Consider the following 17,706-nt stretch of genomic DNA (forward strand, 5'->3'; position numbering starts at 1 on the left):
CCTGTCTTTGTTAGTTTTCACAAGTATAGGCTGTTTTGGTTTTTGTTTCGTTCATTTACGTTCTTTGTTTTGTAGTGTTTGTATTAATTCGTGTTTACGTTCGTTCATTAAACATGGATCACAATCTACACACTGCATTTTGGTCCGACTCTCCTTCACCACAAGAGAACCGTTACAGATACAGACACATTACAGAGATAGAGAAGAAGAATTGCTCAACCTCCAGATGACTATGAGAGGGGAGTTTAAGTACACTTCTTACAAGCTTGTTTTGCTGGTAGCATATTCTTTATTGTTTGGGGTTGCTGGTGACCCATGATGTGCAGGCATAATCAAAGTGACACTGGACTAGTGCACTTGCCAGAGTCTTTAGGGTGTCTATAGCTATGTTTCCATTCAATTGCTGACAGTATTTCATGTGGATATTCAAAAATCTTCAATATGCCATTTTCCTTTACAAAATGTTTTGCGCCAGACAACATGACAGGAAAGATTTTAATTTAACAGATATATTTAAAAAAATTGCAGACACCCATATGCATTCAGATCTAAGTATTCAGACACCAAGTTGACTGTGCCTTTAAACAACTTCGAAAATTCCAGCAAATGATGTCATGGCTTTAGAAGCCTCTGATAGGCTAATTGACATAATTTGAGTCAATTGGAGGTGTACCTGTGGATGTATTTCAAGGCCTACCTTCAATCTCAGTGCCTCTTTGCTTGCCATCATGGGAAAATCAAAAGAAATCAGCCAAGACCTCAGAAAAAAATTGTAGACCTCCACAAGTCTGGTTCATCCTGAAGGTAGCACGTTCATCTGTACAAACAGTAGTACGCAAGTATAAACACCATGGGACCACGCAGCCGTCATACCACTTAGGAAGGAGCCACCTTCTGTCTCATAGAGATGAATGTACTTTGGTGCGAAAAGTGCAAATCAATCCCAGAACAACAGCAAAGGACCTTGTGAAGATGCTAGAGGAAACAGGTACAAAAGTATCTATATATCCACAGTAAAACTAGTCCTATATCGACATAACCTGAAAGGCCGCTCAGCAAGGAAGAAGCCACTGCTCCAAACCGTCATAAAAAGCCAGACTACGGTTTGCAACCACACATGGGGACAAAGATCATACTTTTTGAACAAATGTCCTCTGGTCTGATGAAACAGAAATATAACTGTCTGGCCATATAATGACCATCGAAAAAGGGGGAGGCTTGCAAGCCGAAGAACACCCTCCCAAGTTCCCAACCATGAAGCACAGGGGTGGCAGCATCATGTTGTTGGGTGCTTTGCTGCAGGAAGGACTGGTGCACTTCACAAAATTGATGGCATCATGAGGCAGGAAAATTATGTGGATATATTGAAGCAACATCTCAAGACATCAGTCAGGAAGTTAAAGCTTGGTCGCAAATGGGTCTTCCAAATGGACAATGACCCCAAGCATACTTCCAAAGTTGTGGCAAAATGGCTTGAGGACAACAAAGTCAAGGTATTGGAGTGGCCATCACAAAGCCCTGACCTCAATCCCATAGAAAATTTGTGGGCAGAACTGAAAAAGCGTATGCGAGCAAGGAGGCCTACAAACCTGACTCAGTTACTCCAGCTCTGTCAGAAGAAATGGGCCAACATTCACCCAATTTATTGTGGGAAGCTTTTGGAAGGCTACCCAAAACGTTTGGCCCAAGTTAAACAATTTAAAAGGCAATGCTACCAAATACTAATTGAGTGTACGTAAACTTCTGACCCACTTGGAATATGAAAGAAATAAAAGCTGAAATAAATCATTCTCTCTACTATTATTCTGACATTTCACATTCTTAAAATAAAGTGGTGATCCAAACTGACCTAAGACACGTCATTTTTACTAGGATTAATTGTCAGGAATTGTGAAAAACGGAGTTTAAATGTATTTGGCTAAGGTGTATGTGAACTTCCGACTTCAACTGTATATATTCGTCTGCATAATGGAAGAGAAGCTTAGGCCAAACCCCATAGATATATACATTTCTTTATGTCAGATGGCTACTGTGTCTGCTGTACACATAGATATAGACGTACAGGAGGAGGGTAATTCATACATTTTCATACAAATATAGAAATATTTTGTATAAAGATAAGCATGATATTGTTAGATTATAGGAGTACCTGAAACAGTCTTCCTCAACTCAAGTTAAACTGTCGGAGTAAATTGGAGCGCCGGGGCACACTGCCTTCATATCATAGGCCTCCAGTAGCTAAATCTTAATAATAGCCACACCAAACCTTCACAAACATTTCTAAACTGTATTAAGGTAATATCAAAAGTAAGCCAAGCTATTGTTTATAGGGAACATATGATTAGAATAGAGAATGTAAACCAGGGAAAAAACACACAACTTTCCCCGGTGCTGGATTAAAAAAAACAGAACCCTCCCCAAAGCAAAAAATGTAAGTTTGGCAACCCTCCCCTATTTTGGGCCATCCCTCCCCCCAGTAAATGTTGATCTGTTCCTTAGCCATTTGCAACAGATGCACAGTAGATCGCAGCCAGTGAGGAAAGTATTCCCCAAACCATTGTGTTATGATTGGAGGAAATGTAGAGAACATCCCAGATGCTTTGCTACACGTCTTCTGCTCTGGCTTTAAAACCCCTGGATATAGGGCTGTAATTTTCATCCATATGGCATGGTTGCTTCCACCACAGCTGTCACTTTCTCTACTGAGTAGTGACACAACCCTCAGAGCGAAAGGAAGAGATAAACCAGAGCAAGGTAAAGCCCTATATCCACATCTGATGTCATATTGGCACACAGACTCACACAGATCCAGGTGTTGTATAGCCAAAACCTGACTAGCGGGACCACATGGCGTATTTCCCAACTCCTGTCGAACATGCTCCAGTTATAATACTGAAAAGTGGGATTCAGAGTGAAAGAAACCAACACTGCAACTGCATTCAAACAAGTGGGTCTATGTCCTGCCTTCCAGAGATAGATCATGAAAAGACTAAGCAGTAAATCAGAGAAGAATTATAAGATGAAGGACTGAGGCAAACTGTGCTCCCTTCCCCTCCTCCTTGAGGAAATGACTTTTACTTGTTGTTTTTCTTTTTCTCTTGCAATCTCAACAGTCATTTTCTGTGCCTGACGCTCACATTTCCTCACTCTGGAAGTGAGGGAGAGAATGGGGGAGGAGCTGAGATAGTAGACAGAAAGGAGGTCTAATTACAACAAATATATCTCAGACTCGCATACAAACTACCTCAAGACAGCGATTTAAAAAAAATGTTTTCTTTGTGAAACATGAGCTTGATTTGCAGTAAATAGCATGTTGGAGGGAGTAAAGTATCTAAATCAAACTAAAATTGGGCAACTATAGTTTAATAATCCATCTACCCTCCATATTGCAATGATTTAACATTGGAACACTGTGTGGCCTACATTGACAGATCCTTGCTATTTCTTTACTGCAAGGTGGGGTATTATGTATATTATCCCTTGCAGAGGAGTTGTCATAGTGTAGACCTACATGTAACTTCTTTCAAGCAGACCTCAAACACAGCTCTGCTTGATCTGCCACTAGAAGTCAAACATGGGGTCAGGGTCTACAACGCTGGCAGTCTAGCACCTGCAAGACATTTCCATATAGAAACAGCTTCCTCCTCTAAACAAACCGCCATGCCTGTTTGAGCACCTTTCAACACAGCTGTCAGGCTGGAGGACAAATGATGGGTAGACCGCCTCTCTCGGTGTAGCAAAAACGTTCTGCTAATGCCTGGAAAACACAGCGCTGCCGCAAAAGTGTGACGTTTGCCAGGGGCCTGTGTTATTGTTTGGTTAGGGAACAACCCGCTCAATCACTAATAAATTAACTGTGTTATTTATGATCAGTGCACTGAAAACACAGAAGGTTTTGATGATAGCTGTTTATAAAAAATTTAAAAATACTGTCTTGAGGAATCTTACTAGTACCCACTGGTAAGGTTTTGTAGCTTCTAGTAATACTATGGAGTATCCTGTCGTGCTGTTCATCATAACAGACCAACATCTCCTCAGACCATTTCATATCTGACAATGAAAAATCTACATGAACATACATCATATATGCACTATACTGTATATACAAAAGTATGTGGGCACCCCTTCAAATTAGTGGATTCAGCTATTTTAGCCACACCCGTTGCTGACAGGTGTATAAAATCGAGCACACAGCCACGTAATCTCCATAGACAAACATTGGCAGTAGAACAGCCTTACTGAAGAGTTCAGGGACTTTCACTGTGGCACCGTTACAGGATGCCATCTTTCCAACAATTCAGTTCATCAAATTTCTGCCCCGCTAGAGCTGCCCTAGTCAACTGTAAGTGCTGTTATTGTCACGTGGAAACATCTAGGAGCAACAACGGCTCAGCAACGAAGTGATAGGCCACACAAGCTCACAGAATGGGACCGCCGAGAATAAACATCTGCACAGTCCTGTGTAGTTCAGTTGGTAGAGAATGGTGCTGTGGGTTTGAGTCCCATGGGGGACCAGTAGGCAAAAAAGTATGAAAATGTAAGCACTCACCACTATAAGTCACTCTGGATAAGAGTGTCTGCTAAATTACTAAAATGTAAATGTAGGCACCAGAACTGTTTGTCGAAAGCTTCATGAAATGGGTTTCCATGGCTGAGCGGCCGCATGATGCCAAGTGTTGACTGCAGTGGTGTAAAGTTCCTTGCCATTGGACTCTGGAGCAGTGAAAACGTGTTCTCTGGAGTGATGCAACTGTGCACAAAGCGAGGTCCATACAGAAATGGTTTGTCGAGATCGATGTGGAAGAACTTGACTGGCCTGCACAGAGCCCTGACCTCAACCCCATCGAACACCTTTGGCATGAATTGGAACACCGACTGCAAGCCAGGCCTAATCGCCCGACCTCACTAATGCTCTTGTGGTTCAAGTCCCCGCAGCAAAGTTCCAACAGCTAGTGTAAAGCCACCCCAGAAGAGTGCAAACTCCATGTTAATGCCCATGATTTTGGAATGAGATGTTCAATGAGCAGGTGTCCACATACTTTTGACCATGTAGTGTATTTACTTGAGCATACAAAATAAATGGATCATGGGTCTATGGGGCGAGTAGTTTACAAACAGCTGGAATTCAAGGGATTTATCGTCCTTTGGAGGATCAAAATGTTAACATTTTGGAGACAGCAGAGTTTTCTACTTTGCACTGTTTAGACTGCACTGCTGACCCTCACTGACTTCAGAGTAGCCAAGTGGAAACACACTTCAGACTGGCCAGAGGCTGATTATTGTACAGAGGACAATAAATGTGGATTATTGGATTTGAATATATGGCTCCATATCCTGTGTGGGTTGATGAATGACAATGCCATTGCTAATTGAGAGGCTACTATGGATCTTGCGATAATCCAATAAGAAATGTATTAGGCTGGGGAAATTGGATTTGATATTGGGTATGAAATTAACTGGAAGAATAATTAGTTTGATTCCAATGGCCAACAGAGCCTGATTCCTTATCACACTTTTACATTAAAATGGCTAAATTCCACCTCATATTATTTTGTCATGTTCACGAGTAGAAGACTAATGGCTACTTTTCCCTACACACTGTTTCACTTTTCTTTTGTTCCTGGTCAGACAGGAAGGAAGCGGTCATGTGTATTTTCCCCACCATTCACTGTTTCTAAGTTGCCTTCCTGGTGCCAGAACGAATTGCTGGTTGGTTTGGGGGGGGGATGACAACACAGAAGGTGCATGGCTTTGACATGGTCAACTTTCCAATGAATCACTCTCTTATCTGTGACTGAAGAAGCCCGATACTACTATGCCAAGTGGGATTTTTCATATTATAATTTCTCACTCTCAACTACATATGCGGTATCTAAAACAGCCACTGTTGCTACATACTATAGGTTCTGGGTGCTGAGATGACTAAACACTATAGGAGTTCTACACATCCTATTTCTATGGCTGCACCACATTCCACCCCAGAGTAGAACCGTGCCAAAGAAAACCCTCCAGGCAGGCCCAGACTGCAGGGCCATGGTTTAACCCATGCTGGGAGTCTTCAACCTCATCCATCCCAGGGGAGGAATGTACAGTCTGAAGCTAATAAGCAGGTCAGCTGTTTGAGCCCACAAGCTCTCCTAAATAGCCATAAAAAACACATATCACAGAATGATATTGGATGACTTCATCAAAAGGTATTTTCCACTTGCTTAGATCCGCTGTGATGGAGACGAGGGGTATAACTCTTCATCTTCTTCATGTGGAAAAAGGCATGAAGAAGTATTGCTGAACCACAAGAAGGTTCTGGGAAAACACGAGGGAGCTAAATCCCAAAGAGTGACTTGATGCAGGTGCACAGCAAGCCAATGGAATGAACAAATTCCCAAACCCTCAAATAAGCTCTGCAATAGTCTACTGCATGATGGCAATATATGTCCTACAATGAAGCAAAAAAAAGGTCCTATCTTTAACTTCTGTGCCCCAATGTGGCCCAGTTGTATTGTGTAAAGTCTGGTTTCATCAAACACTTTAATCATGATTTCACATCCATATGTGCAGTGAGGGTTGACAACTTTCCAAGCCAAGACTGATGCAATAGTATTGTTCTTCTTATGAAGGTACACAATTAAATAAGGCCACCCAGATGACTTCACATAATCCAAGTGATGCGTCATCATGAAATTACCCGTGCTGCTACTGAATGCAAACCTTAGCTAGTTCAAATAGCCTAGAGAGAGGATCCTCTCCCAATCAGCAAGTTTGGCAAAGCCAGTTTGCTTTCGTGACTCCCAAGCTCACAAGGCCAGGAAATGTGATGGACCATGCCTCCAGATCTGAGCTCTGAGCCAATGTGTGATTTTGTGCAGGAGCAGCCTGCATCCTGATTAGTTTAAAGGGCCGTGGGGCTGGGTGGAGTGTGTGTGTGTGTGTGTGTGGGGGGGGCTTTGGAGTCACGAAAGCAAACGGGCTGTGGTTGTGGTGGTTCCAGACCATGTAATTACTCCCACTTAGCAGGAAGAAAAAAACAACAATTTCTGTCATAACACAGGAGCGGAATTATGGTTGGGCAGCCACCGACCACGGCCCACTCTCCCGTACAGGTTGTTCTCCTAGCTAGCAGACACACAAGGCACAATTAGTAATTTCCCATAATACCCCAGTGAAGGTTCCAGCAGCTCCTCGATGGAGAGATACTGGTGAGTCAACGTTTCCCTCTGAGCCTAATGTAGTCTGGAGAGGAACAATACTCTGCCTTGTTTTCAACCCAAGCTGAGAGTAGTAGACCAAACCTCCTGAATTGACTTGTTACAGTTCACAAATGGTTAATTGGATTATTCATTAACATTAATGAACATTAATGTTAATTACATTAGCCACTGAGTGGTCCATTATGGAACCAGTCATTGAAAGACCTTAAGACCAATACATATGCACTAGTGATGCGTGGGTTGACTCATAACCCACAGTCCCCCCGCGATTATATCCACGGGGTTGGCAGGTTTAGGGTCATGAAAAAAGAGAAAACTATCCATTAAAAGTCCAGAAATGTATAATTTTTGTGCAATTCATTTCTATAGGCTACATTGAGGTTTTGCTTTCATTATTTGTATCTGGTGTTAATGCGCAACCTAGGCCTTAGCTTTAGAGTCTAACTGTAGTGCACCAAATACATGCCAAATGCTTTTGGAAACACAGGAAGAAAAAGGTAACGTCGATCCACTGAGGCAAAAATAATAACTCAATAACATAAAATATGCGAAATGGAGAGTTGAAAATAAATAGAAGGGAGGGCCAGAACAGCAGTCTAATGTTTGGGAAAGATTTGGTGAAGTGTTAAAAGAGGATGATAGCAGTAACGGCTATATGGCTATCTTATGTGTGATGATTGTGAGGCGGTATACAAATTCGGACTTCAAGAGAATTGTGCTGTTCAGATGGGTTAAATGGAATAGTACCCTAAATGAAATATGGACACTGACTGTAGGCCCATAACCTCTCACATAGCCTAATATAATATTTACTCCTGCAGAATTAAGCAGTTATTGTAGTAAAATGATATACCAAATATACATTTGGACTCTTTTTGAAATATTATTTATTTATTTTAGCATCTTGAGAGAATTTGGCCATGCATGGCCATGCATCAACAGTTTAATCTCTGGATTTCTTCATATATTTAAATGATATGTGAATCAGTTCCTGCAGTAGAGTAAAGACAACTGTCCGTCATTTCAATGTCTTCATTGACGAAACAAAAATTGCATCTGATATAATATGAAGTTTCACAGCAAAATAGTCTTATTTATATTCTCTTCTCTCAGCAACACCTTGAAATGTATGACTGAGTGACAGCCAGAAGTACTGGGTAGCCTATGTGTTTGTTTTCTTGTGGGAGGCTCCACAAGAATACCTCATTCCTCTCTTTCAAAGCAAATATAAAAAGATTGGTGTCCATACAATGGAGTGTGTGTGTGTGTGTGTGTGTGTGTGTGTGTGTGTGTGTGTGTGTGTGTGTGTGTGTGTGTGTGTGTGTGTGTGTGTGTGTGTGTGTGTGTGTGTGTGTGTGTGTGTGTGTGTGTGTGTGTGTGTGTGTGTGTGTGTGCGTGCGTGTGTGTGTTTGTCTAAAGATGGTTAAGAAGCCTATGCCATTTTTTCTCTTAAAAGGAAAACTGACTGACCTTTGCCTATGATGGGTTTGAGGAGATTGAAGCTCAGCAGACGCTAAGTAGAGTTATAGGAAACACATTCTAAACAGCTGATAGAAAAGGAGACATTTAGGTTTTCATTCCATAAATGCAAGCAGTCAGTCAGCTCCTTTGATTGACGAACTGTCAAACAGATTGACATACCCTCAAGAAAGACATATGTTACACATATTGGAGAGTACTTTTCTACCAAAGCCAGAGCGTTGCTTGGATATATGCAACTGTCTTAATATCCTGGAGATTTTATTTGATGTTTGACAACCACAAAATCGACAGGAGTTACAAACACATTAGCACAATGAAGAGCAGGTCCCTGATGTAGCCAGGTTGGCACATTGCCTGGGCATACTCACTGGGAACTGGGGTTGGAGGAAGGAGAAGGAGAGCCACCATAGAACAATGTCTGCTTGGAAGGAGAGGGTCTATTTGTGAGAGGCACAGAGCTAACCACTACACCAATGATACAACCTAATGGATCAGCTAGATGGCCATGCATTCCAGACCAAACAAAGAGCAGAAAATTGGCATCGTTTAGCTAGTCCTGCTATTGCTAGACAATGTAATACATCACAGTATTATATGTTCTCTTCAGCATTTCCCATTGGTCTTCTTTCTCTCTTCCTCTCTCTCTCCTTTTTTCTCTCAGACAGCACCAGACAGACAGACAGACAGACAGACAGACAGACAGACAGACAGACAGACAGACAGACAGACAGACAGACAGACAGACAGACAGACAGACAGACAGACAGACAGACAGACAGACAGACAGACAGACAGACAGACACACACACACACACACACACACACACACAGAGAGAGATAAAGAGCATGCTCACTGACAAAACTCAACCCTGATATTACCAGTTTGGACAAGCATTCTTCCTCTTCGAGGGGGCAGGAGTTTTGAAACAAAGCAATAGAAAAGCCTCCGGCTCCTTAGCTCTGATGAGAGCCGTGAGTTTGTTTTCAATTTAGGGTTATCCCAGGAACACACAAGTTTCTCCAAAAATAGGCAGTATTACAGAAAGGGGATGGGGGAGGGGGGGTTGAATAATGAGCACCAGATGCCTTACCTTCGGTGGTAGCCACATTCTTTGGAGCTTTGGTCGGTGTGTGATCTGTACTCGAACTAATGTCAGAGGAGATGCTGGAGCTACCTTTACCTGTGGACAAAGAAAACATACATAGATGTTACACTCATGAAAGATTGTCAATTGATATTGATAGGGTGAGATATCTGAAAGGGTTTAACCAACAGAAGAATAGCATACTATGGAAACATGGAGAGCCATCTCTACTGTCCTTTAAGACTTCTGCCTCCCTCAGTTTCAGTTGGACATTTCACCTTGGCATGTGTTCAACATTTTTGTTGGTTGCTTCCTATGATAGTGTGTCCCCTCATCCATTTGGAATAGGAATCACGTTTCTCCTTTAACCCCTGCTTCCAAGAAAACGGAAAAGACAGAAGGGAAAGGCTGTCCTGTCAGAGAGGGAAATGAGTAATCACATACGATCCGCGATTGCAGCTTCATGGGTCCTCTTGGGGCATGCAGCGTAGTGGTCCCAGCTGTAAGCAGTATTCTGTATGTAGAATAACTAGATGTATGGTCCGTACTCAGTAGTACACAGCTTAACTATATGCTGTGAGTTTAGTCTAGATGGTTGGTTTCTAGCTGTTTTCTTCTCCATGAAAAGCTGCTGATGACATGATCTCCTCTCACTCCTCTCTGAGGGCCAACAGGCTGTTAGTGGACATTTTTTTTTTTTACTGCACCTCATTCCTCCGTCAGATCATAAATGCAGCCTTGTGGCTTTGCCGAGCTGAAGCGAGGTCAGTGCCTTCACCCAGCGTGAGAGCCTCCTAGGTCTTCCCAAACAGTTACACCCACACAACACACGCCTATGTACACGTACTTATGCGCACATCAAGGCCACTCATGGACATGGACTAGACAACGCCAGAGAAATGTGGTTAACATGCATGAACGCTGTGAGAGGAAAGTAAGAGCGCTGGAAGATGGCAAGTGCAACAAAAAAAGCTGCCCCCAGGACACAGTTCAGCTTAGCCGTTGAAAAAGGCAAAGATGTCTTAACACCTCATCTGTAATGACTATACTAAAACCTACCTCACCAGACTAGTAATTTTCAAGTGCAACTTCCCCCTCCCACATAAAGTCTACACACACACACACGCACGCACACACACACACACATACACAATGCAACTAATATGTCTTTCACGTTCAAACTGCTGTATGATATCGGCAACATATTGTGGTGACATCATAGAGACAGCACATCTGCTATGGTTTCCACCAAATTGAGTCACATCATCATGATAGAGAACCATATAGATGTTAAAGTAACTCTCCAGTGTTTCCAGATTTCTATGAAATATGACCTATAATTAATTACAATACGAGTGAAATAGTTTTCCTTCCAATTTTTTATTTAATAGAGTATGTTAAAATCATATTTTCTGTGTTGGTGACGGCATACACCAATCATAAAAAAAATATTAATTTAAGTAGACAGCTGATTGGTCAGCTCAACCAATGAGCCAACATAACATCATGTTCTGTAATGTAGCAACCATGTTTGAGATACAAGTTTGAGTTGTTGTTTTTTTATCCTAATGCTTAAGAGTTTTGAAATCTGCCACACCCCCTTTGAATGAGCTTTTGTTTTGTCAAAGGAGAAAAACATGCAGATGTTTAAAAACAATATTCTATGGATTGTTTTATCTATAAAACTACCTTAATTAGTTTTGATCACTTTACACATTTGTTTTGGGATCCACCCCTGTAAACGTCATTTTCCTAATGGCGCGTGAGTGGAGAAGGAACGTCTCATTTCAAGCAAGCGCATTTCCATCCAGGTTCACTCTCTTCGTCGACTCTCCTTGATTAACTTTGACCTTTTTCAAAAGGAGGCAAGAGAGGTCGGAGGAGAGAGGACACAGAAGGTGAGCAAATCTAATTGATAAAAGCCCCCCGTCTTTGCTGAGATATTACTGGAGAAAACATTAGTTTAACAAGACAAAAATCATATAAGAGTTTTACAAATTGTGCCGAACTCATGATTCCTGTCCTTGGAGGGAAATATCAGTATGTAGTTGACACATTCAGAGGAAGTGGACCTGTGAAAGGCACCTGAGAAATGCTTGTTGACATTTCTGGGAAAAAAACGTCCTTTCCTGTCTTGTGCTTATATAATGTGTTGGGAGAGCATTGCTCAGTTTTAGTTACTGAAGTGTGATTTATTGTGGGGGACACTTGGAAACAGATGTGTAAATGGACCGAAATACACTCTATAAAACACATTAATACAATTCTGTTTGACAGCCTTAATATTAATGTTAATATTAATGCTTTACTGCATAACTTGTTTGAAGGTTTTCAGCGGAGCTGCATGCAACTTATTGTGCAACAGGCTACATCCCTTCGGTAAACATAGGCTAGTTCAGTCATCTCCTGTGGAGCAAAATGAACAGGTATGAATCCTAAGCCACCCAAGTAGTGTTTAAGATGATTCTCTCTCCCAAATGATCTCTGTTGTAACACAAAAATATGTATTTACATAAGGAGTGAACCACAAATGGTCTAATAAACTGGTCTGTTAAAATCTGAGGGAGAAGACTTGAGGTCTGAGGTGCTGAACTCGGCAAGAGTTGATGAGATATGCCAATCTAGAACACAGTAACAATTGGACACGTAATTAAGTACTGTAAATTAATTTCCCAAATAGTCATACTTTGTAGATTTCTATATTTTGACCTTGGTAGAGAAATTATGGTATGTGTATGGTCAGTGATGGAAAAAGTACCCAATTGTCATACTTGAGTGAAAGTAATGATACCTTAATAGAAAATGAGGTCACCCAGTAAAATACTACTTGAGTAAAAGTCTAAACTATTGTGTTTTAAATATAATTATGTATCAAAAGTAAAAGTCTAAATAATTTCAAATTCCTTATATTTAGCAAACCAGTTGGTACAATGTTCTTGTATGTTTTTTAAATTTACAGATAGCCAGGGGCACACTCCAACACTCAGACATAATTTACAAACAAAGCATTTCTTTAGTGAGTCCGCCAGATCAGAGGCAGTATGAATGACCAGGGATGTTCTCTTGATGACTGCGTGAATTGGACCATTTTCCTTGTTCTACTAAACATTCCAAATGTAATGAGTACTTTTGGGTATTAGGGAAAATGTATGGAGTAAAAAGTACATTATTTTCTCTAGGAATGTAGTGAAGTAAAAGTTGTCAAAAATATAAATACCCCAAAAACAACTTAAGTAGTACGTTTTACTTAAGTACTTTAAACTGTTGTGTATGGTATGGGTCTCAGTCAGAAATTAGGCTATTTGGATGTAAGGGTCATCTTTTATTTTACTAGGCAAGTCAGTTAAGAACAAATTATTATTTACAATGACGGCCTTCATTGGCCAAACCGAGACGATGCTCGGCCAATTGTGCGCCACCCTATGGGACTCCCAATCACAGCCAGCTGTGATACAGCCTGGATTTGAACCAGGATGTCTGTAGTGACACCTCTAGCTAGCACTGAGATGCAGTGCCTTAAACCACTGTGCCACTCAGGAGCCCATAGGTCCTTCCACGAAATTGGTATCTTGTAACTTTGCAAGACAACATAGGCTATTATCACAATTAACAATCCTTCTCTCATCTTTTTTATGTCCCATGATATAGGTTGTCATTATTATGCAATGAGGTCTGATGTTTACTTCCCATACAGTAAAGTCCCCTCACCTGGTACAGAAGGCCTATTGGGCTATAGACTAGATGGAATGATCATGTGCATAAAATATGTCTGCCATATAACTAGTTATAGCCTACTTCACTTTAAGAGTAAACACCCTGACATGCCTTTTTGGTACAGGAAAACTCTATTTTTGTATGCAACAAAATATTTGCGATTAAATAAGCAAGGATAGATAAAGGCCTTCTGAAATTAGACTAATTAATTCAGTTGTGGAACAGCACAGAAGATTCCATTATATTCTAATACAAACCCATCAATGTTGAATTCATAAAAGATAAATTCGTTCTCAGTAGTTGGTTAATCTGGCGAATGTTTCCTTCAAAGTTTGGGCATTCCAAATACTCACCCTCACTTCCATACTGTTTCCCATTGTTCGCACCCATCCTAAAGAATGCATAATCTACATGCAGAACTCATTGGTATCCAAAAAAGCACAAATCCAGGATAAGCGTCCACACACTATCAAATATGAAAAAGGAAATGATCACACAGAACTAAGGAAATTCTAAAATAATATTTGTCATCGAATGGTTAATCCAGATGTTGACAGAATAACGGGGATAGAAGACGTTTCGATTTTTACGCAAACCAATCCAGACTAGAGTTTCCAAGACGGTACGGGAAGCGTAACTTCTCTATCAAAATAGTTTGTTTAACTCCATAACTTTGGGTCTGCATTGTTCGAATAAATCCAGCATCCGAATAATATCAAATATACGTTTTAAATGAAACCCCCTAAATGCAACCAGCTGTTGCGGGTTGCGTGCAGTCATGGAGGCGTCCAGAACCATACCCAATAACTTTTGGCAATGAAGGGAAAACGCACTCCGCTAGTCTAGATTTAAAGAGACAGTGCACCTTATTTCAAGGGAGATGATGAAATAAATCAGAGGGAACCCCTTCAGTATACAATAACCTAGGCAAAATTTTACATGAAGCAAATGATACAACATTGGCATTGCACAGCATGATAGGCTATGATGAGCACATATTAGCTTTTGGACATGCACTATGTGATTTGAAGGACGTGCTATATATGTACATATCTATAACTGGTTGTGTTTGAATACTCATACTAGCTTCTAAATAGTTTGCAAAAAATAAACATTTATAGTATGTGACATTTCGAAAATAGTACTCTGAATGCGTTATCTAAATGGGCAATTGCGTTGATTCCTGCCATTCGTTCATTTTTGTACAGCCGGTCAATTTATCTTATTATCAGCTGTTGTCAAACACGTGAGTCGGAAAAGATTAGTGAATTTTAGTAGATCAAACCCTGAAATTAGTATGCAGTTTAAGTATGTAGTATGCTAGTATGGCTATTCAGACACGACCTCTGTCTACGTTTGTGACAATTCATTACTCTAGAAGTACTACCACCAATTTCCCGCATGAAACTTCCATGACTAGGCTCTTTTACTATACGTGGACATGGACACTATTCAAGTGTCAGTATTTAATGGGAATGACTTTCCTGAGCAGATAACAAGTGATAAAAATATATTATTGGAAACGTTCCATTGTTAATAAGTTTAAACAGGAATAGGAAATATCAATGAGATATAAATATCTATGATATTTCTATCATCCAAAACGTTCATTGAACTTCCCTTAGGTATCACACCCTGTGGCCTTTGTGTTGTACTGACCATGGGAAAAAGTTTGCTGAATTGCACAATCCATGTTTATACACTTATCATGGAAATACTGAAGTGTGTGTCTGTTCTATTGTTCCCAAGACATAATATAAAAGAAATAAGGAAAATAATTGGTAACACTTTACTTGATACCCAGCGTCATTACACGTTATGACACCATCATAACCATGCCATAATATGTCTTAACAGCTGACATAACCTGTTATAATATGGTCATAACACTGTCATGACCCACATTTTTACAGCTGTTGTGACATATATTGCGTAATTGTATGGCTGGTTAAGACGCCTGCATTAGAATAAAACCTGAACATGGTTTCAGCCTAGCTCGGTGCTTGCTGTGGTGGTGAGGCAGCCAGCGGGAAAATACGGAGCGTAAGGGTTGGTAAAGTTCTCTAGTTGCGCCGTGATTGGCTCAGTGTTCTGTCACTCATAGGGACACTACATCGCCGCAAAATGTACAGGTAGAGCTTGAAAATTCAAGCCCCTTGCGAAGCTGCAATAGTTACATTAGAAGTGCCCATCCAAGAAGGCTCAAGGTCATTACCTTAGCTTTGATTGGACTGATCATGTCAACACTACACTTTCAAAATCTTAGCTAGCAAGCTAGTAGTCATCATCATGAATCAAGTCGACAATCTACTGGCAAATCTTTTTCACTCCTTGTCATGTGAAGAGAAATAATGGATAAAACGCATCGCGCTCATGGGCCATTGAACATAAACATATATACACTGCTCAAAAAAATAAAGGGAACACTAAAATAACACATCCTAGATCTGAATGAATGAAATATTCTTATTAAATACTTTTTTCTTTACATAGTTGAATGTGCTGACAACAAAATCACACAAAAATGATCAATGGAAATCAAATTTATCAACCCATGGAGGTCTGGATTTGGAGTCACACTCAAAATTAAAGTGGAAAACCACACTACAGGCTGATCCAACTTTGATGTAATGTCCTTAAAACAAATCCAAATGAGGCTCAGTAGTGTGTGTGGCCTCCACGTGCCTGTATGACCTCCCTACAACGCCTGGGCATGCTCCTGATGAGGTGGCGGATGGTCTCCCGAGGGATGTCCTCCCAGACCTGGACTAAGGCATCCGCCAACTCCTGGACAGTCTGTGGTGCAACGTGGCGTTGATGGATGGAGCAAGACATGATGTCCCAGATGCGCTGAATTGGATTCAGGTCTGGGGAACGGGCGGGCCAGTCCATAGCATCAATGCCTTCCTCTTGCAGGAACTGCTGACACATTCCAGCCACATAAGGTCTAGCATTGTCTTGCATTAGGAGGAACCCAGGGCCAACCACACCAGCATGTGGTCTCACAAGGGGTCTGAGGATCTCATCTCGGGACATAATGGCAGCCAGGCTACCTCTGGTGAGCACATGAGGGCTGTGCGGCCCCCCTAAGAAATGCCACCCCACACCATGACTGACCCACCGCCAAACCGGTCATGCTGGAGGATGTTGCAGGCAGCAGAACGTTCTCCGCGGCGTCTCCAGACTGTCACGTCTGTCACATATGCTCAGTGTGAACCTGCTTTCATCTGTGAAGAGCACAGGGCGCCAGTGGCGAATTTGCCAATCTTGGTGTTCTCTGGCAAATGCCAAACGTCCTGCACGGTGTTGGGCTGTAAGCACAACCCCCACCTCATACCACCCTCATGGAGTCTGTTTCTGACCATTTGAGCAGACACATGCACATTTGTGGCCTGCTGGAGGTCATTTTGCAGGGCTCTGGCAGTGCTCCTCCTGCTCCTCCTTGCACAAAGGCGGAGGTAGTGGTCCTGCTGCTGGGTTGTTGCCTTCCTACGGCCTCCTCCACATCTCCTGATGTACTGGCCTGTCTCCTGGTAGCGCCTCCATGCTCTGGACACTACGCTGACAGACACAGCAAACCTTCTTGCCACATCTCGCATTGATGTGCCATCCTGGATGAGCTGCACTACCTGAGCCAGTTGTGGGGGTTTTAGACTCCGTCTCATGCTACCACTAGAGTGAAAGCACCGCCAGCATTCAAAAGTGACCAAAACAACCAGGAAGCATAGGAACTGAGAAGTGGTCTGTGGTCCCACCTGCAGAACCACTGCTTTATTGGGGGTGTCTTGCTAAATGCCTATAATTTCCACCTGTTGTCTATTCCATTTGCACAACAGCATGTGAAATGTATTGTCAATCAGTGTTGCTTCCTAAGTGGACAGTTTGATTTCACAGAAGTGTGATTGACTTGGAGTTACATTGTGTTGTTTAAGTGTTCCCTTTATTTTTTTGAGCAGTGTATATATTTTACCTTTATTTAACTAGGCAAGTCAGTTAAGAACAAATTCTTATTTTCAATGATGGCCTAGGAAGAGTAGGTTAACTGCCTTGTTCAGGTGCAGAACGATAGCTTTTTACCTTGTCAGCTCAGGGATTCGATCTTGCAACCTTTCAGTTACAACTCTAACCACTAGGCTACCTGCCGCCATTACGCAACAAACATTACACAACCATTTGGAAATCGCATATTCATCAATGAGTGGTTTGGAAGGAATCAG

At 41.5% G+C, this 17,706-nt stretch overlaps 1 protein-coding gene across 1 annotated transcript in view; it reads right to left on the reverse strand.

Moving 5' to 3' along the window:
• The window catches only part of LOC112227906 (F-box/LRR-repeat protein 7-like), a 32,441-nt gene extending 18,134 nt beyond the window's left edge, over positions 1-14,307 (reverse strand). Inside the window, exons 1-2 of the mRNA XM_024392899.2 lie at positions 13,843-14,307; positions 9,782-9,871 (exon numbers count right to left, since the gene is read on the reverse strand). Of these exons, the coding sequence (XP_024248667.1) occupies positions 9,782-9,871; positions 13,843-13,879 (127 nt within the window). The 5' untranslated portion in view covers positions 13,880-14,307. The remainder of the gene's footprint in view (positions 1-9,781; positions 9,872-13,842) is intronic.
• Between the last annotated feature and the right edge of the window lie 3,399 nt (positions 14,308-17,706).

Source organism: Oncorhynchus tshawytscha, linkage group LG29 (genome assembly GCF_018296145.1).
Source record: "Oncorhynchus tshawytscha isolate Ot180627B linkage group LG29, Otsh_v2.0, whole genome shotgun sequence".
NCBI classification, from domain to species: Eukaryota; Metazoa; Chordata; class Actinopteri; order Salmoniformes; family Salmonidae; genus Oncorhynchus; species Oncorhynchus tshawytscha.